Source organism: Apodemus sylvaticus, chromosome 10 (genome assembly GCF_947179515.1).
Source record: "Apodemus sylvaticus chromosome 10, mApoSyl1.1, whole genome shotgun sequence".
Taxonomy (NCBI): Eukaryota; Metazoa; Chordata; class Mammalia; order Rodentia; family Muridae; genus Apodemus; species Apodemus sylvaticus.
This window is the reverse complement of record NC_067481.1, coordinates 18,418,141-18,439,263: the sequence shown is the minus strand read 5'-3', so window position 1 is coordinate 18,439,263 and position 21,123 is coordinate 18,418,141. Positions and strand designations below refer to the sequence as shown.

At 45.9% G+C, this 21,123-nt stretch overlaps 2 protein-coding genes across 7 annotated transcripts in view; one reads left to right on the top strand and one right to left on the bottom strand.

The window, feature by feature from the left end:
- The window catches only part of Cdc27 (cell division cycle 27), a 44,643-nt gene extending 41,887 nt beyond the window's left edge, over nucleotides 1–2,756 (bottom strand). For all 4 annotated transcript variants that reach the window (XM_052194938.1, XM_052194939.1, XM_052194940.1 and 1 more), the window contains exon 1: nucleotides 2,658–2,756. In XM_052194938.1, the coding sequence (XP_052050898.1) occupies nucleotides 2,658–2,684 (27 nt within the window). In that variant the 5' untranslated portion in view covers nucleotides 2,685–2,756. The remainder of the gene's footprint in view (nucleotides 1–2,657) is intronic.
- Myl4 (myosin light chain 4) overlaps nucleotides 1,981–21,123 on the top strand; it is a 36,954-nt gene continuing 17,811 nt past the window's right edge. For 2 of the 3 annotated variants that reach the window (XM_052194943.1, XM_052194944.1), the window contains exon 1: nucleotides 2,906–3,054. The gene's annotated coding sequence lies outside the window, so the exon portion shown is untranslated. Of the gene's footprint in view, nucleotides 2,509–2,905; nucleotides 3,055–21,123 lie in introns of those variants that run through there. The other variant, XM_052194945.1, reaches the window with a different exon arrangement.

Below are 21,123 nucleotides of genomic sequence, written 5' to 3'. Positions count from 1 at the left end.
GTCATTTCTATCCAATACATATATGAAGCTTTACTTGCAAAAATAATTGATATAGTTTTATCAGTTGATATTAAATGCCTTTTAAAGCAGCATCAGGTTGGTGAAACTGCTCAGGTGGTAAAGACACCCGCCACCCAGAGTCACAGACACACAAGTGCACACATAGTACATAAGTAAATGTCAGCCAAAACACTGTGCAAACGAAATGCCACCTATTCTATTAAGTAGACTTCTACAGGCACCCAAATTAGCAATGTGGTACATGCCTTTAATCCCAGCCAGGACTACACAATGAGGCCGAGCCACAAAATAAATGTTTGCCTTGTAATATGCAAGATTTTTTTGTAAAGAGTCAAATACAAAGTAATATTTCTATAAGAGCTGATGTGGGAAGGGGCTTATATTTAAATCTGTTTGGCACATTAACTTTAAAGGAGGAAGAAAAGTAGAAATAAACATTTGACCATTATTTATTTCTGCCTACCTATACCTACAAACACCAGGAAGAAAGCAAAGAAAAAAATGTCAACACTATTTTTTCCCCAATACATGGAACAAGTACTGTTTTAACAAACAACTATCTTAATATCTCTTATTTCTTGCCCAGTTTCAACAGCATTCCTTGTCAAGGTTGTCTGCATGTTGTTATTTCGGTTGTTGTTGTCGTTTTGAGTCAGGGTCTCGCTCAAGCAGCCCGCACTGGCCTTGAACCTGCTACACAGCTGAGGATGACCTTCAACTCCAGATCCTCTTTCCACCTTGCTATACTATAAATTATAACCCCAATTCTTAGCTTCTCAGACCCTAAACTTCTCACCATTATCCTAAAATCTAGTGGACCTAACATGGAGGAAAGGAAGGTAAATTTTACTTTTTAGTTTTAATGATATTAACTGTGTTATTGCTAACAATAAAGAAAAAAACAGGAAACATGCTGGATCCTATCTAGCAAAAACAATATTTTGATTGTCTTATTCTTTTATATAGATTAAAAGTCTTAGCTGGGCGGTGGTGGCGCACGCCTGTAATCCCAGCACTCTAGGAGGCAGAGGCAGGCGATTTCTGAGTTGGAGGCCAGCCTGGTCTACAGAGTGAGTTCCAGGACATCCGGGGCTATACAGAGCGCCTTCCTGAGATCTCTTCAGATCTGACTTGGCACTGCATCACACACTTAAAAACCAAATTCAACAAACAAACAAAAAACAACAACAAAAAGTCTTTTTGGTCACGAAATGCAAAAGAATAATTAAGACCAAACTACAATATGAAATAAAAAGAAACATCTGAACAACCTCTTTATCTGTTTAATTTCATGATAGGCCTCAAAAAGGACTTACAAAGGTCTCTACACTAGGAAAAGAAATTTGGAAAGAAATGCAGTTTTGGAAGAACTGAAACAACAGAGACACAATAATAGTTCAGAAGTCATAATCCTGAGTTGCTATATTTTTGCTATAATTCAAATACTAATAGCTGTCACCATGTAAACAGCTGGAAACAAGGTCAAATAGGGAAAACAGTATTTTATGCTGCGATGAGAAATTAAGGAAATGCTGTACTGACGCATTAGAAGCATTTACTATTGACGTATTAGAAGCATTTACTATTTGTTGTCACAGGCTTAGCTAAGGGAATTCACAGTTTCTAAAATTGGTTTGCTTTATAACTTCAAAATAAAGTTCATGGCTTAATGACAGTAATTAATGGAGGCCAATTCTTTCGACCATGTCAAAGATCATACAGTAGGATGAACATCTCCCAAACCTGGTCCATCACCAACCACCAACGGACAAAAGGTTCAGCCTCTTCAGATCTGACTTGGCACTGCATCACACACTTAAAAACCCAATAGGGTTTCTTCAATGACAACAGCACCGTGTACGTCAACGCATACCCTGGTGTGGTTTCAGGAATGGACGGGTATTGAAATGAATGGGAAAGCAATTATTATCTAATTTCCTAAGCACCTTCTAAACCTGCATGATAAAATGCCTCTTGACGCCCAACGGAGGTAATGAAAATCCAGACCTGCCCTTTCGCCCACTCCCCTGCCTGGGTGTTTGCACCGCAGCACCGGGCCTGGGAAGGGGAGTTCCCGTCTCAGATCGTCATTGTCCGGTGGGAAATCCACTGAACGAGAACTACAGTGGACCAGAAAGTGCTACCGAGACAAAAACTAGTATCAAAAAGCAGGATTATAAGGATGTTACCTTCTTTCCTCGACAATCTCACGTAAAACGAAACCAAGAAAATACCAACAAACTTGCCCCACTAGTGTGAAATCTCACCAGCTCGGTTCAAAAGCGCTTCGGTGCCGGTCCCCGGGGCTCCAGCTGAGCCCCTGTCTCCCACTGCGGGCAGGGCCCGCGACCAACAGGAGGAGGAGGAGGAGGAGGAGGATGGCCGGACGCCAGTACCGACGGAAAACGAATGATTCCCGCCGAACCCTGCTCGCACAGGGGGCGAGAAGTAAAGCGGGAACCCGGCTAACCTCGGCTGGGGCGGCGGGTAAGGCCTCGGGACTGACGAAGAGACAGGCAGGGCTCGCCGAAAGGGAGGCGGGAGAAGCCGGGCCTAGGCCGCAGCAGGCCGCGAACTCGCTGTTCGCTTTGCGACCCAGGCATGGCGCCAGGCCTGGGAGCAGGGGCTAGCATTACCTGGACAGGTTCCTGCAGCACCGTCATCCTTGAGGCTCAGACCCACTTTCTGCAGTGCCTCAGGCCCCCCCCGTAGCGGCTCCAGCCCGGCCAGCCCCGGCTCATTTAAACTCACCAGCGACCGTTACCGGGGGATGGGGGAGGCCGAGTGGTTGCCGAGTTCTTCCGAGCGAGACACGGAAATATCCGAAGTGGAGAGAGCGAAACGAGAGCGAGACGGAAAAGCCCGAAAAATGTCGGAAACTGCCGAGGTGGACCGACGGAGGCGGAGCCTGTGGCCGGAAATTGTCGAGTGCTACCGGAAACTGTTGGGTTGAACCCAATAGGAAGTGTCTCTTTTCAGCCACGCCTTCGCCCAATCAGCCACCCTAACTGGGCCACGCCCAAAGAGCAACCGGTAGGATGGGCATGGAGGGAGGAATCCCGCAGACCTGCAGTACACGGCAGAGCCTAGGTCTCGCTTTGCGCCTCTGTCGTTCTGCTTTGTGGTGCATGGTAGATTCAGCGAAGGGTAAAATACTAGTTTGGGGCTGAGTTTAATAAAGTCTTTTGAGTTTAGATTATTATCTACTCTTGGACTTCCTACTCAGGCCTCTAGGAAATTCTAGAAACATTTGGAACGGTGCCATTCCCCAAATACACAGGATTCCTGTAGTCAAAGAGATTATTGTCTGTTTTCAAAGAAAAAGACTAGGCTGAGTGCTTGTCTAGGACTCATGAAGCTGCAAGGTGGATCGCCAGTACCACCTAAACCTGGCATATGTTGACATTACACGCCAGCCTTGGCTGGTGGTCGCAGAAGCATCTAAAGTACAAGATACTTAACTAGATAGCAAATTCGAGGCAAGATAGGATACATGACACCCTAAGCTTATAAAAGAAAATAAATATATAGGAGATGTAAAACTTAAGCTTCGGAGAGGAGGGAAATAAGTACAGATTAAAATTATGGACATAGCTGTTGACGCAGAGGGTTTAACTTTCTGCTTTTTTGTCACTTCCTCAAAATAATAAACCATGGAACTATTAAAAACTATTGTGTTTCATCAGACGAGGGAAACTCTTGAAAATTAGTTTTCTGTTTGGCCTGCTCTAAGGTAGTCGTGAAACTGGAAATCTCCTTTCCCCTGCTTGATGCTGAGGATTGAACCTCTCGATTCTGCATGCGCCCCCATCTTGTTATTCTTTTTTGTTTGTCTGCCTTTTTCAGTTTGGAAACACAGCCTCACCTAAGTTGGCCAGGCTGTCTTTGAGCTTTTAAATCCTGCCAGAGCCTCTGAGGCAATTGCTGGTGCCAGGCCTAGGTCTAGAATCCTTCAGTCTCAATTCCCTGCCCATTCCTCATTTCCACCAAGTTAGCATGGGCCCCTCTCATCTTTTGGCTGATGCTGGAGGGAATTCATGTCATGGTTGCCACCATCTTCCTTTCCTTCTGATAGATCTTTATCCTTTTCCACCAGCCATCCCTAGACACTACCTACATACCCATAGCCCCATGAAGGACAGGTACTAAGGCAATTTCAGTTCGCCAGGCCCTGTTCTTTTAGTAGGATTGTGTTGGGTGAATTAGAGTGGGAACAAACATCTGTGCTGACCGATGTAACAGTCTCTAGCTATTTAAAGTTCAGTTTAAATCAAATGAAATTCTTCAGATAGTCTCCTCACATTCCAAAGACCTAGGTCAAGAGATGACCATGTTAGAGAGTCACACAGACATAGAATGTTTACCCCCAGTTCTTGCTCTTAGCTGGGCTACTCTGTTCTCCTCCACAAAACTTTTCTCCTCACACAATGGTTGCTTATTAGGTAGTGGCCTGTCCTAGCTTCACTTGGTGGCTGTCAAGTTAGATCGAGACAATAGAAGCTGCAAGGCCCCTGTGAGCCTAGGTCTATAACTCAAACCCATTGTTTCTTAATGATCAGTTTAAAATACAGGACCAGCCTGGATCCCCTGGAAGGAAAATAAGCTTCCTCTTTTGATGAGGGAGTGGTGAGGTGACCCCGTGAAAGTTCTGTGCTAGGAGAGGGGTTGCTGGGTCATCTTTGATTTCTTCCCCTAACACCCTTGAACTGGAGATTAGACCCCATAGCTTTGCAACTGCTAGGCAAGCACTACCATGTAGACATACCCTCAGCTCGGGCCATCCTTGGAATTGGTCTGCCATGTCAGGTATAAGATGAGAGAGTGTGTTAGTGGGAATTAGAAGGATAAATGAGAGGTAGTATACTCAAAATTTGACTCCGTGAGCTAAGCAGAACTGTCGATAGAGTCTGATAATTTAGCATGCAGGGAGACGTTACATTAGTCATCTTGTTCTGACTACATGTTGTTCTGACAGAGTAACCGGAGAAGCAGCTTAATAAAAGGGGTTGCCGAGGGTGGCGTCACACACCTTTGATCCCAGCACTTGGGAGACACAGGTGTAGCTTTGGGAGTTTGAAGCCAGTTTGGTCTACACAGTGAGACCCAGGCCAGCCAGGTACCCTGTCTCACAAAAGAGAGAGGAGTATTTTTGGCTCACATTTGGGTGCCCAGTCCATGCTAGTGGGGAGGCATGCCAAGATAAGTTTGAGGTGACTGGTCACATTGCACCTGTGGTGAGGAAGCAGGGAGAGGGAGGCCGCTGCTCAGCTCCCTGGCTTGTTTTTCTTCAGGGACCCACAGAGTCTTGCAACCCACATTTAGGGCAGTCTTCTCACCTCAATGAACCAATCTGGAAACTCCCTCACAGACATCCCCAGAGGCTCTTCTCTATGGTTGGTCACTTTAAATCCTGTCATCTTGACGTCACTGATCATTCATTATTTGGAAACCTTTATTGAAACAGTCCAGAGCTGTGTTTGCATTCTGTAGCAACCACACAACACTATTAATGCTGGACTTGTGGTTATTGTGTACACTGACCCCTTATTACCTAGGGTGTGTCAACTCAAGTCTTGACTTGTTCAGTGGAGTTTTGTAAACCTAAAGTGGGTTTACCAGAGGACAGTCTTTGATCTCTGGTGTCGCTATGGATTTTGAGCTTAGAATCTAATTTTCTCAAAGCCCCTGCCCCATAGAAAAGGACATTTCAAGCCAGAGAGCTAGTTCAGTCTGTAAGTGCTTGCCTTCAAAGCAGGGGGACCTGAGTTCAGTGCCTAGAACTCATGGAGGAAAAGCCATACGTAGTGGCGTGCAACTGCAATCTCAGAGCTGAGGCAGCAGAGACAGGCATATCCCTGGACTCACTGGCCAGCCAGCTAAGTCTACTCCGAGAACCCCAAGCCATTGTGAAACCCTGTGCGGAAAACCAACGTGAAACCAGGCATGGTGGTACAGGTCTTTACTCCTAACACCTGGGAGGCAGAGGCAGGGGCATCTCTGTGAGTTCCAGGTCAGTCGGTTCGACAGAGCCCAGGTGCTGCAACTAAAGCAACAGCAGCAAAAACAAACAAAAAGTCCCCCAAGGAGGATGGTGCTTGGAAATGACACTGGAGAGCTCCACAGATGTGCGTGTAATACACACACACACACACACACACACACACACACACACAGTCTCACTTCTGATTACTCTTCACCAGGTTAACAATTGATTACAGTGGTTTTCTCCTGATCCACAGCAAGCCCACATTATTTGAAGTACTCTGGTGAGCCCTTGTCCTTTTGGTTGTGAGTCTAGCCTTAAGTGGCTGAACATCTCTTCAGCTGAGCCAATGAGCTCTTTTAGAATGTTTTACCTATTTCTGTTCCTGGGCATGGCGGTTAGGTTTTACTTGACACAAACCACAGCTGCCTGGGAAGAGAGAACCTCGGTTGGGGAAATGCTTCGCTCAGACTGCTCTGTGGCAAGTCTGTAGGACATAGTCTTGGTTGCTGATTGATATGGGAGGGCCCAGCCCACTGTGGGCAGTGCTGACCCTAGGCTAGTATGTATGCCTGGGCTGTATAAAGAAAAATAGCTGACTGAGCCTGGGGACCAAGCCAGTAACCAGTGTTCCTCTGTGGTCTCTGCTTCAGTTCCTACCTTGAGGTTTCTGCTGGGATTTCCCTCAGTGATGGACAGTTACCTGAAAATGTAAGATGAAATAAAGCCTTTCCTCTCCAAGTTGTTCTTGGTCATAGTGTTTGTCACAGCGACAGAAGCCAAGCTAGAACACTGGCTGGCCTGTTCCCCATCTTGCAACTGTTTTGGGACCCTGCTGTTATCCCACGTGCTTATCTAGTAAGAGGAGCGGGGTTACAATGAGCATTAGCTCCCAAGTGTAGATTATTTGTTTTAAAGTTTTTATTATTATTTTAAGCTATTTAATATTTATGAATGTATGCATATTTTTGTATGAGTTTATGTTGCGTGCGTGTGTGTGTGTGTGTGTGTGTGTGTGTGTGTGTACCCGAAGAGGCTAAAAATGGGCATCAGATCTGGAAATGGAGCTCCGTGCAGTTGATTGTGAGATGCCTGCTGTTGATGCTGAGAACTGACCTATGGACGCCAAAGGACAGGGAGTCACTTCCTATTTGCTTCTTGTCTCCCACGATGGCTTCCAGCCACCACATCCAGCCTTTCTTTCACATGGCTTCCAGGGACCAAGATAAGGTTTTCAGGCGTGCACAGCAAGCTTGCTTACTGAGGCATATCACCAGGCTCCCTGTGCATCGTTCTCAGAGACAGGGTCTCATGTAGCCCAGATTAGGCCCACACTCACTATACAGCTGAGGCTGACTTCGAACTTATGACCCTTCTGCTGCCACCTCGTTGAGCATGCTGGAATTATAGGGGTGTGCCACACATCCAGTTTATGCAGTTTATGGGCTAGAACCCAGAGCATCCTGCGCATTCAGCAGACACTCTTATCAACTGAGCTACACACACACAACCCAAGTTGTTTCTTTTCCTTGGCCTGAATCTTAATAGACTTAACATTCAGTTAAGTCTGAAGACAGGAACTTTTTTGTCAAAAGCCAGTTGTAGGAGCTGGGATATGGCTTAGTTGGTAGAGCGATGCCCTGGCGTCAGTCCCTAGCACCACATAAACTGGGTGTGGTAGTGCATGCCTGTAATCTCAACGCTTGAGAGCTGGAGACAGAGATCAAAAGTTCAAGGTTATCACTGGCTACAAAGCAAATTACATGCCAGCCTGAGCTGCCTGAGACCCTATATCAAAAAGCCATTACAGTATTACTGCCAAAGGTCAGATCCTCCGGAAGCATCTTAGAGCATACCCAGCAAGTGTGTTCTTTTTCTGACTGCCTCACTTCCTGCTGACATCTTGTTCCTGTTGTGTAAGGCCTGGCTCTTACTTGACCTCACCGCTGCTCCCACCCCAGCACAGTTCCTCCTTCGACTTAGTCACTTTGTATCCTGTGTCTTTGATAACAGCGCTCCTCACGGGCTATCCCCCTCAACCCCCACAGCTCTGTTTTTTGTTTTGTTTTGTATTTGTTTCTTAAATCAACCTCCTTTGCAGTACTCTGCCAGCCCCTTTGGGGGCCTGCCTCCCGAGTGAGCATTTTTCTCGCCCTGAATATTATTCCTAGGCAAATTTGCCTATTCTTGTGGTCTGCATTTTTATCTACAAATCATTAAAAGAAGTGGTATCTGTGGTCAACTACTCATTAGAACACCAAGGCTCAAATAGACTACCAATTAGACATTTTTCTTTTTTTCTTTTTCTTTTTTCTTTTTCTTTCTTTCTTTTTTTTCCTGAGACAGGGTTTCTCTGTGTAGCCCTGGCTGTCCTGGAACTCACACTGTAGACCAGGCTGGTCTCCAACTCCAAAATCTGCCTGCCTCTGCCTCCCAAGGGCTGGCATCAAAGGCGTGCGCCACCACTGCCCGGCTCAATTGGACATTTCTATTAGAATGTTTCACAGGCGCTTTACTCAGGACCTGCACACCGTGCTTGAAATGTTTCCTAACCCAATTCAAGACGACACCGCACTTTACGCCGCTCAGCCGTACCGCCGACACTGTTGCGGGCAGGCACAGGCCAGCTTTGCCAACAGCGTACCCTGAGGAGGCCCCCTAAGTGGCTTGGCGTCTCTACTCAGGGGAGGCCAGGATTCTTGGTGAACTCTGCAGAAAAGAATTTCAGGGCAGGTCATGGGGATGTGAAGGCATGGAGTTTATTGATTAGGAGAGGGTATATATGTGGGGAGAGCCGAGCATAGGCGTCAGGGGAGCAGTGCATCTAAGCGTCTCAGCATCACCTATGGAAGTGGACTCGGGGCTTTTGAGTTGCCTTGTTTTGAGGAGGTAATCTATATCCAGAGGAGGAGGAAAACCATGTTGATCTACTTCTTTTCATGGCAAAAGGATTTGGGCTTGGAGGCTCATTAATAGCTCAGCCTTGAATTCATGGGCATCCTTGTACATCAGCAGACATAGACCTCTCTGATACTAGATTGGACAAAGAACGTTACACTGTGAAAACACAGCAAGACAAAACGTGTGGGCCCAGGGGATTTAGCAATGCAAGATTGACAGGGAGGTAAAGGCTAGATGGTTCCCTGGTTAGCTCTTGTCAACTTGACCCTGACTAGAGTCATCTGGGAAGAGGGACCTCATAAAGAAACTGTCTCCATCACGTGCGTTGTCTTACAGACAAGTCTGTGGGGCACTCTCCTGATTCATGATTTCTGTGAGGGGGCCCCACCCGTTGGGTAGTGCTACCCTTGGGCAGGTCACCCTGCGTTGTTTAAAAAGGCAAGCTGAGTGAGCTCTGAAGAGAAAACCAGTGAGCAGCATTCCTCCTTGGCCTCTGACTCAGTTCCTCCCTCCAGGTTCCTGCCCTGCCTGAAGCCCTTCTTGGCTTCCCTCAGCAATGGGCTGTGATCTGTAAGCCAAGTAAACTCTCTCCTCCCCAAGTCGATTTTGGTCTTACCTTAAAAATAAATGCTGGGCAGTGGTGGCACATGCCTGTAATCCCAGCACTCTGGGAGGCAGAAGCAGGCAGATTTCTGAGTTCGAGGCCAGCCTGGTCTACAGAGTGAGTTCCAGGACAGCCAGAGCTATACAGAGAAACCCTGTCTCAAAAAAAAAAAAAAAAAAAATCCAAAAAACCAAAAAAAAAAAAAAGTCTACTTATGACTTGTCATGCATCATGTTTGCCTGGTGCCCATGTACGGCAGAAGGGGATGTTGGGGCCTCTGGGACTAGAGTTAGGGATGGTGGTGAGCCACAATGTGGATGCAGGGTATCAAACCCAGATCCTCTGGAAGACCAGCCAGTGCTCTGAACTGCCAAGCCATTTCTCCAAATGCCTTGGTTATGACCTTTCTCAGAGCAACAGAAACTAAAGTAGAAAGGGTAGATAGGTAATCTTTCTCCTGGCATGGCGGGGCGGAGGGGGCGGGTTCCGGGGTGGTGGTGGCTGCTTTTTATGTAGGATTTTCATCGCGGTTCTAGGTGTGAAAAGGAAGGTCCAGGGCCCAAGAGTGTAGCTCAGGGGTAGAGCACTTGAGCCCTGGGTCCCATCCCCAGTACCACAAAAAAATCAAAATCAAAAGGAAGGTCAGAGTGCCCTTCTTGCATCTGCTGTTTTTCAAGTTGCCTTTCGTTAAAAATAACCAGTGTGTCAAGACAGCATATTTGATTCTCTACACCCCTCCGTCTAGTTACAAATATAACTTCTCATTTCTTCCTGCTTCTAGTCTTCCCTGTATCCCAAAATAAGTCTGATCGTCTCCAAACCCCCACCCCCATAAGGATTTCCTATGTCCCCCACCACAGAAATAATCTTCCAAATGCCTTACCTCCTTTCTAAGGCCTCCCAGGTCTGGTCTCACCTGTTGGTTCAGCCCTGTTTACCTTTCTCGCTGTCACAAGCAGCATCTCTGCTGTGTAGGACCCCCTCTCCTCAGTGGCTTTAAGGGTCATTTCTTCTCTCCTAGGACTCTCCCTGTTTGTTTGTTTGTTTGTTTGTCTGTTTGTTTGTGATGGGGTCTCAGGTAGCCCAGGCTGGCCCCCTCCCCTCCCCTCTCTGTGCACCAAGGAAAGGTCATACATGGGCACAGTAAGAAAGCTGCCAGAAAGCCAGCTCTGAGAGAAGCTGCTTGCCGGCACCTGGACCATGGATGCCTACCTTGTAAAACTGGGAGAACATAGATTTCGAGTGCTCTTGCCACACAGTCTGTGGTACTTCATTAGAGCAGTCAGATGCAATGACTGTTCTATTTAAGTCTCGTGTCTCCCTGCAGGGAAGGGCCCAGGCATTCTCCATCTGGATCTTTGAAAAGCATCAACTGTATAGAAGAAAAAGGTTGAAAATATTGATTAAGACAGAATCCTTTGCACAGGCCACCCTTTCTTCCCCCAAATGCTTTCCCTTTATTCTTTCAGCAGTGGGGTTCCATTGGTGTTCTCAGCCTCAATGTCTGGGTGGCCCCAGGATGCACCCCATCCTACTTCCTCTGAGTGATTAGCCCCTCCCCGCCCCCACTGGAAGCAATGCGCTCTCTTCTTTCACACAGACATGGCAATTGTAATTTATTTTTTTTAAAACCAAAACCAAAACTCCGTTAGTCAGTCATGATTTTCCCCTCACCTTGCACAGCTGGTGAGACATTAAAGATACACATGTTTAGGAACGCCTGCCGGCTAAGTGGCTTGGATATTTGGTTTTATCTCTGGTATTCTTTGTCTGCTTTCTTCGTTTTGTTTGTTTGTTTGTTGTAAATGTATATTTTATTCTCCTGCTGTAATTGTTGTTTGGAGACTTACTGCCTCAGTCTGTTAACCTAGACCCACTCCTGGAAGCTTCTAGCCTCTGTACACTCTAACCTAGGCCTAGAGTGTTTCCGCCTCTGAGACTCGCTGCTGAATATGCTCACTCACCCTTTCTTGTTCTTTCTGAGGCTGGTCAACTCAGCTGTTCTGGCTCAAAACTTTCCACACTAACTGATTCAAATTGGCTTCCTTCTAACATCTCCTGAATGCTCCGCTTGGCCTCACACAGTGTTTGCCAAAGTGTTCTAATCTGGCTCCTTCTCGTTCTCTGGCTCGTTCTGTCTTCATCTGTGTCTAGCTTGTTCTTTATCTGCAACCTGTCTCTCTAAAACTGCCTGGGTAAAACTGCCACCCTCCTCTCTGCGCTGCTCTCTTAAGTGACTTCCCTTTCTCCTCTCTTCTCCTGTGAGTTGGGCATTTCCCATTCTGTCAGATCCTTCTCTGATTTGTCACTTTGTCTGCCACTCGGTTAGGCATCACTCTCTTTCTTTCTTTCTTTCTTTCTTTCTTTCTTTCTTTCTTTCTTTCTTTCTTTCTTTCTTTCTTTCTTTCTTTCTTTTGTTTTTTGTTCGAGACAAGGTTTCTCTGTGTAGCCCTGGCTGTTCTGGAACTCACTCTGTAGACCAGGCTGACCTTGAACTCAGAAATCCGCTTGCCTCTGCCTCCCAGAGTGCTGGGATTACAGGTGTGCACCACCACCGCCCAGCTAGTCATAACTTTCAAACATGAGTGCATCCTTCTACAAACTAACTTTACCTTCATTGTTTGAATTTAGAGGTATGTACTAAGGGCCCGTTTTTTGTTTTTTTTTTAATTCCAGCCAGAGGGATTAAAGGCACGTGCTCAGGGTTGAGCCACACCACAACTAGAAACAGGACTTTTTCGGTAAATAATACAATCTCAGGGTTCACAGTGTGATCAAACATCCTGCAACAGTTTGTTTGTTTATTTGTTTATTTTGAGTCAGAGTCTTACTCTCTGGCTCTGGATGTCTTGAAACTCAGTATGTAGACCAGGCTGGCCTTGAACTCAGGTAGATCCCCCTGTCTCTGCCTCCCACGTTCTGGCATTAAAGGCATGTCCCACATCACTTGGCCTCTCTTCTGTTCTAGATGCTATTTTGAACATTTTTTCTTTCTTCCTTTTTTTTTTTTTGTCATGCATGATCTGAAGGAATTTAGAATGAAAGCAGTTTTTCCCTCTTTACTGCTTGAGAACCAGTTGCATAGTAATTATACAGACCAGGAATTGTTATGACCAGCCACCTACTTCAGAGGAATCAAGTGGTCATCAATATCTTTTATCCTATGGCACCTGAGGGAGATAGCTCAGTTGGTAAAGTGTTTGCCTCCGAAGCATCAGGACCTTAATTTGGTGGTGTGAGTGTTTGTAAACCAAGTGCTGGGAAGACAGAGACAGGCAGAACCTGGGGTTCACCAGCCAGTCGGTCTGGCCTGTATAGTCAGCTCTAGAATACTAGAGGGGTTTGTTTGTTTTTCCCCCAAATCCAAAGTCTCCAGTGGGGGTCTGGAGAAATGGCCCAGCCAATTCACAGTACCACATAGCAGCTCACAACTGTGTAATGCTGTCTTCTGGTGTGCGAATGTATATATAGACCAAATCCCGTATACATAATAAAATGCAAAAAGGAACAAAAATCCAAAGTGGATAACTCTGGGGGAATGAAGGTCAAGGTTGACCTGTAGCCTCTTTATACACGCGCACACACACACACACACACACACATTCACATTCTTACAGAGTGTACTCTGCACCCTAGAAGGCACCAAGACTAGAGTTAACACCAAAACGAGCTAGAATATATATATGACCAACCAGCTGTCACCTTTGTATTTAAGTAGATTTAGAATCTGTTTTGGTGGCCTTAGCATGATTTATGATTCTCTGGATTATGGGGAAAAAAGTGAACCAGACGTAGGCCTGAAAGCCACAGCCTGTCACGGGAAGCAAAGGTCCTGAAGGAGCGTGGGAGGGACGTAAGAACCCCATGAAGGAGTGCGGGCTGTGGGGCCAGGGTCGGTGCTAGAACCAGAGGAGGTAAGCCTGGTGTGGTGATGCCTCAGAGGATGAGGCAGGAGGGAGGGTCAGGGTTTCCAGGCCATCATCTGCCAGTTAGCTCACACCCAGCTGCATGACACTGCCTCAAAAAGACAAACAGAAAAACAGGGCAGAAGGAAAGATCTTGCAATGATGTCATCTCCAGTGACTGTGCATTTTTCACAAGAGGATAAATAACACAAAAAGTTAAAAAAAAAATCAAATCAAATCAAGGCAGTGCCTGGTATGTGGGAGAGTCCAAAACTGAGGTTTTTTTGTTGTTGTTGTTTTGTTTTTTTGTTTTTGTTTTTGAGACAGGGTTTCTCTGTGTAGTCCTGGCTGTCCTGGAACACACTCTGTAGACCAGGCTGGCCTCGAACTCAGAAATTCACCTGCCTCTGCCTCCCAGGTGTGTGCTATTTGAACATTTTTTTCTTTTCTCCTTTTTTTTCCTTTTTTTGTCATGCATGATCTGAAGGAATTTAGAATGAAAGCAGTTTTTCCCTCTTTACTGCTTGAGAACCAGTTGCATAGTAATTATACAGACCAGGAATTGTTATGACCAGCCTGAGAGGCTGAATCAAAATACCACCACTGCCTGGCCAAAACTGAATCTTGAGTGAAGTGAACTATGAGGTGTGCCCCCTTGACCCAAGACTTGCGTGGCAAATGCACAGGTAAAGAATGAAATAAGGTCGGCTGGGCCGTGGGCTGGTCCAGCTGCTGACAGCACTTGCTGCTTGCTCTTACATAGGACCCAGGTTCGATTCCCAGCATGCACGTGGCCACTCAACTGCCTTAAACTCCAGCTCCAGCGTATTCAATGCACTCTTGTGGCCTCCTTGAATACCAAGCATACAAATACACAAAAGCAAAGCATCCATACACATGAAATGAAAATAAATACATCTTTAAGACTGGCAGGGACTGGAAGTAAGCTAGTTTGCTTGCCTGAAGTGAGGCCTTGTAAGCTTGGTTACTTTTACGGTGTTGGGGACAGTTGCTGAAAGTTTAAGCTCCAGGATGATGACACCAAACAGACTGAGGGTGGTGGTGACTGACTTGGAAAATGAGCTCAGGACAAAGGACTTCGAGGGAGATTACTCTAGCAGCTGAGGATTATGTGAATCGGAGGGGTGAAAGCCCAGAGACAGGAAATGCCACAAAGACATGACCAGAGAGTCTAGGTCTGAATCCCCATTTTCCTAACACCCTAGCCAGTTAAATCTGGCAAAAAATGGGAATCAAGACAATTGTGAATTATGAATTTAAAGGGAATATATGTGTGTTAATGAAAATATTGAGAAAGATTCTGAAAGCATTGAAGATCTAACCAGAAGGCTGGTGTGTATAGACTTAGAAGAAAAAATGTAAATTGAGTTTATCTCACTGGCTAGCATCCTTTTTCTCTCCCTCAGATGGGGTCCATATACCCGTCTGAAGAGTAGACGAAGGCTCTCTGTATCATTTGCGCATCCATGGTGAGTGCTGCTCTGTTCACAGAGGCTAGAAACAGAGTCAGCCCAGATGTCCATCAACCGATGAATGGCTCACGGACATGTGATACAGTAACACAATGGAATTTTATTCAGCCATAAAGAAAAATGCAGTTATGAACTCTGCAGGAACATGGATAGAACTGTAAAAATATACTGAATGAGGTAACCCAGGCTTAGAGACAGACGAGGCATCCTTGCTTCAAAAATTGGGGTTTGTATGTTTGAGTTGGAGTTTCTGCAGAGGTCAGGAAGCTAGAAAGAGGTCCTGGCAGGGCTTACGATGGGGGACAGTCGAAATGTGTGATATAAAAGCAGAGAAGGGAGCACTGAAGGTAGATGGGCTAAGGGGGAAGGGAGTCGGGAAGTAGCAGAGAGGACCGAACAGAGGGAGAATTAAAGACTAATACTATACGGAAAAAGTCACACAGAAACCTACTGTTGAAAAAGTATCTTCTATTCTCCTCTCACACTTGTCATCTCAGAGGCTTGCCGCCTCTGCCTGCTTCCAGCCTCCATACCGTCTACTCTAGGCCTACAATGCTCACAGTTGAGACTTACTGCTGAATGAGTTCATCTGTTACCTTTTTCTGCTCTGCCTGATTCGACTCAGCTGTTCTGGCTCAAACTCCTCTCCAAGCTGACTGGTTCAATCTGACCTCTACCTACTTACCTCTCCCCCTCTCCTCCTCTCCCTCTCTCCCTCTCTCCCCCTCCCTCTCCTCTTCTCCTGAATGGCTCTTCTCAAACTACCTCTAGTAATCTTTTCTACTCTCCCGCTCCTTCTCATTCTGTGGCTAATTCTGTCTTTACCCGTGTCTAGCTTCTTCTCTTCAGTCTGTCTCTGTAAAACTGAGGTAACACTGCCTCCTCCTCCCTCCCTGCTGCTGCACTCTCCCTCTCAGCTCTACTCCACGAACTCTCCCGTGTTCCTGTGCTGCACGCTCTTCCTCCTGTGCTGTCTGCCTCTCTCTTAAGTAGCTTCCCTTTCCTCTCTCTTCTGGTGAGAGTTGGACATATCCTAGTCTGTCAGATCTTTCTCAGATTCATCACTTTGTCTGCCACTCAATCAGATATCACTTTCAAACTTGGATGCTTCCTTCTACAAACTAACTTTACGTTCACTGTTTGGAATTAAAGATTCGTACTAGGGTTTGTCTATATTCTAGGCAGAGGGATTAAAGGTGTGTGCTAAGGGCGGAGCCACACCCTAACTAGACACAGGTTTGAATATCCTGCAACATACTGCTTTGTAAGCTAATTTAAAAAAAAATTAAAAACATCTGAATCATGTAGGTGTTCTCAGCTTCTTCTTCTTCTTCTTCTTCTTCTTCTTCTTCTTCTTCTTCTTCTTCTTCTTCTTCTTCTTCTTCTTCTTCTTCATACTAAAGGCAGGTTTATTAGGGTGAACTCACTGGTCCTGAGGATTGAAGCCAGGGGAGTTGCCATGGGGAAAGAAGGAGGGGAAGGGAGAGGGAGATAGAGGGATGGGGAGGGGAAAGAGGGAGGGAGAGTGGGAGAGAGGGAGAGACAGAGTGTTCTCAAACTCTTAATGCGGTAAGCTCTTTTATATAGCTCAGGCTGTGACCTCAAACATAAAAATATTTTGCTGCTACCTTATAGCTATAACTTTTATAACTATAATTTTGCTACTGTTGTGAACTGTAATATAATTATCTGTGTTTTCTGGTGGTTTCAGGCAACCTTTATCGCCCTCCCCCAAAGAATCCTTTGAGTCCAGAGGGGTCAAGGCCCACAGGTTGAGAACCACTGACCCAGAGCGAGCTCTCTGGATGGATTCTTTGCTTTTTCTTTTGGTAATTAAGTTCTAGGCACTTTCATTTAATTCTGGTTAAATAGCCAAACAATGGAGTAAACACAGACACAACTGTATTCTCCTTCTACTTCTAGATAGTTCCATTTAGCCAAGGATAGCTTTGAGGTGCATTTATAACTGAGGCTGGCATTGAACTCCCAATCTTTCTGCCTCAACCTCCCAAGTGTTAGGATTCCACTCATCTTAATATTCAAGTCTTTAGTATTTGCCATGGTTGGGTTGAATAGACTTTGTTATTTTCCTGGTGTTACAGATATGCTATTTGGAACCCAGGCATGGTGGGTGGACAAAGCCTGTAATCTCAGCACTTGGAGAGATGGAGACAGGGGGATCAGGGCTTCGTGGTCATCCTCTCCTACACAGACAGTTGATGTCATCCAGGGCTACATTACACATTGTCTTTTAAAAAGTAAAAACCCCGCCGGGCAGTGGTGGTGCACACCTGTAATCCCAGCACTCTGGGAGGCAGAGGCAGGTGGATTTCTGAGTTCGAGGCCAGCCTGGTCTACAGAGTGAGTTCCAGGACAGCCAGGGCTACACAGAGAAACCCTGTCTTGAAAAAACCAAATCAAAAAAAAAACCAAAAAAAAAAAAAAAAAAAAAGTAAAAACCCAGATGGCTTAGTAAGTAAGAGTGATTTCTCTGCAAGTCCGAGGACTTGACCTTGACTCTCCAGCACCCACACAAGAAGCTAAACTTGGCTGTGCATGCCTGTGACTGCAGCGTCGAGCAGTGGAGACAGGCAGATTCCAAGAGAGTTCACTGGCCAGCCAGTCTAGCCAAAATTGGCAGCTTCTGGTTCAGTGATAAACCCTATCTCAAGGCAAGAAGGTGGAGAGTGACAGAAGACACATGACATGGTGTTCTGATACCTGCATGAACTCACATGAACACTCAAGTTCATGCAACACTTGAGAGAGAGTGTGTGTGTGTGTGTGTACGAGAGAGAGAGAGAGAGAGAGAGAGAGAGAGAGAGAGAGAGAAAGTGAGAGAGACAGAGGAACACAGAGACACAAAGAGACAGAGATAAAAACTAGAATAGAACAAAAATTCTCTCACAAATGTATAATTTGAATCATTGTGGATGAGCTAGATTTAAAATATATACCTTTTCTAGTATTTATGGGATTGGTTCACAGTTCCAGAAAACAGGGTGGGTACCAACATCCACTGAAGTGCAAGTCTTATGCAAAGTGGCATAAATCGTGTAGTCTTCATATATAACCTAGGTATATAATCCATTATACTTTAAGTCATCTCTGCACCATTTAGACTACTTAGTACAATGTAGATACTGTGTGAGGGTTATGATGAGATACAGTGATGGAGTGAAAAGTTTGTGTGTGTTCAGCCACAGCTGATTGAGAAAGGGTCCTCCTCATGTAGTCTAGGCCTCTCTCTAGCTTTTGGTGATCCTCTTGTCTTGGCCTCCTGAGTGCTTGGATTATAATCAAGCACCACCACACCCAGCTTTCCAAATATTTTCCATCTGCAGTTGGTTGGATCATTCACACAGAATCCACAACAACTAAATTTGGAGTGTCTCACATGAGCAATATCCAGAAGTCAATTGGAAATGTGGAACTCGTTTGATTTGAGAAAGAAGCTGGCTTTTGAGGTATAGATTCCCCCCAAACCCCCAGGCAGGACTAATACCTTAGAAAATCTCTCTGAGTATATGTATTAGCATGTTAAAGCTATGTATGATTACTTCCTGAGATTCCCAAGGCCTCTTATTCACCTTAGCAACAATACTGGCACATTATGGGTGCTTAGTCAATTTGTCTTAGTCGGGGTTTCTATTCCTGCACAAACATCATGACCAAGAAGCAAGTTGGGGAGGAAAGGGTTTATTCAGCTTACACTTTCCACATTGCTGTTCATCACCAAAGGAAGTCAGGACTGGAACTCAAGCAGGTCAGGAAGCAGGAGCTGATGCAGAGGCCATGGAGGGATGTTACTTCCTGGCTTGCTATACCTGTTGGTTGAGCAAATAAATGCTTGTGGAGTAGATTCAGGAGATAAAGGCAAGAAGGGGAATGGGAGAACTTCAGCTCTTTAAGTGCCTCAGAGGAAGGCTCAGAGGCAACAGCACTGACACTGGCCTTGGGGAAGCCACTGGCAGTCTGCTAAGGAGGAGGCCAGAGTTCCTGGAACCAAAGAGGAAGCTGGTATGGAGGTAAGTGAAGCATCTCTAGCATTTAATGCGCATTCTAGAAAAGACCATCTAGAAAAGCTGCCTGCTCAGGCATCTCCTGTCTTTCCTCGAGAGCTGTCCCTGCTTTGGGTGTCAGGACCATCTCTCACGGAGCTTCAGCTCTGCCCACTCCTAGGGCAGTGTCTTGGGTTTTAGTTGCTGGCAAATACAAACCATTTGTGACCATGGACAAGTCACCCCCTTTCCTCTGGGTCTTTATAGTCCCCTCTAGCTAGCAGCACATCCAGGCCAATGAAGTCTGGCTATCTAGATCCCTGCCAAACACCAGCTCTCCTACCTCTGTTCACTGCTTTTAACTCCTACAGGAGAGTCTCGTCCACCTGTTCCTTGGCCTCCTAGGAGCCTCCCAGGATGCAGTTCACAGACACATCACTAGACAGTGTGGGGTGACTGTGCCCAAAGGCCAGGGGCCATAATGTAAGTGCTGAGCCAGTGCTTCTGGGATCTTTGAAATTTGACTTTAGGAGCTGGGTGTACAGCTCGGTTGGTAGATTACTTTCCCAACATGCAAAAGCCCGGAGTTCAATCCGCAGCAACACACAGACTGGGCAAGGCAGCAGATGCCTGCAATCCTGGCAGCTGAGGAAGCAGAGACAGGAAGATCAGAAGTTCAAGGTCACCCAGGCCTTGCATAGGCAGTGAACTCACTCAAGGTTAGCCTGAGCTGCTTGAGCTCTGCCCCTCAGAATAGAAGTGAAGATGTTCGCTTTCAGGCACATTCCCCTGCAGTGGCTAGTTTAGCTACACCAGCTTGGCTCCCAGCGGGTTGAATTCCCAGCCTCCCACCCAGGAACTCTGGATTCTTGAATGAAAGACACACACACACACACACACACACACACACACACACACACACACGCCAGTTAATTTTTTTTTTTTTGGATTTGGTTTTTTTTTTTTCCGAGACAGGGTTTCTCTGTGTAGCCCTGGCTGTCCTGGAACTCACTCTGTAGACCAGGCTGGCCTAGAATTCAGAGATCCGCCTGCCTCTGCCTCCCAGAGTGCTGGGATTACAGGCATGTGCCACCGCCACCACCGCCGGGCTCCAGTTAATTATTTATATGCTGTGACTAGCTCAAAAGTTGGGCACTCCTAAGTCTTTCCCTGCGAGCCTGTCCGGGCAGTGGCCAACGGCCACTTACCTGAATTCTTACATGGCTGGTTGGCTTTCTCTCCTGCAGCTCTTATGTCCCCCCAACCCTGTCATGGTGATCCCCCCTCCTCCTGTCCCTAGCTCCCTGCCTCAGTCTACCTGCCCACCCACTGGCTGTTGGCTCTTTATTGATCAATCAAAAACCAATTGGGGACAAGGACCTTAGCATTTGGACATGCAAATTCCCTATTTGGGGGGCCAGATTAATTCAGAGCATTAGAGCCCAACGTCCTCCCTTCTCTTTTTCCCCACCTTCTGCTTCAAAGCCAGGGCTTTACACATCTCTGAGTCTTCATTTTTTTTTCCTTATTTTTCCTCTCCTTCTTTGGTGGGGAGAAAGCTTATATTCAGGGATTTATTTCATCATTCTGACTTACGGTGTGTGTGTGTTCATGTTCAATAACTTGTGTGGTGGTCAGAGGACCACTTTCAGGGTTCAGTTCTCTCCCTCCACGGGTTCTCGGAATCAAGTTCAGTTGTGTATTATCCTCTGAAGCCACATCTCATTCTAGATTCTAAAATTTCCTCAGAAATATTTAATCTGTATTTAAATTTCACTAAATTCATAGTTGGAAAAGTAGGTCTACCTGAACAAGTTCTCCCAGGAACGCTTAGATCTTGTGATAACTGAATCAAGTGCTAAAATATACATGGGAATTGACAAATCTGCCTCACTTGGTTTTGAAAGTACATCACTTTCAAAACTATACCCATCTAAGCCAGGCCTGATGGACTTATCTAATTCCCGCCCTCTCAAGGTTGATCCTGAGTTCAAGGTCAGCCTGGGTTACATGGTAAACCCTGTCTCAAAAAACTAAATCAACCAAAGGAAAACCATCTCTGTCCAAGTTAAGAAACCAATCCTTTTTATTTTTTTTTGTTTGTTTTAAGATTTATTTATTTATTACATCTAAGTACACAGTAGCTGTCTTCAGACACTCCAGAAGAGGGCGTCAGATCCTATTACAGATGGTTGTGAGCCATCATGTGGTTGTG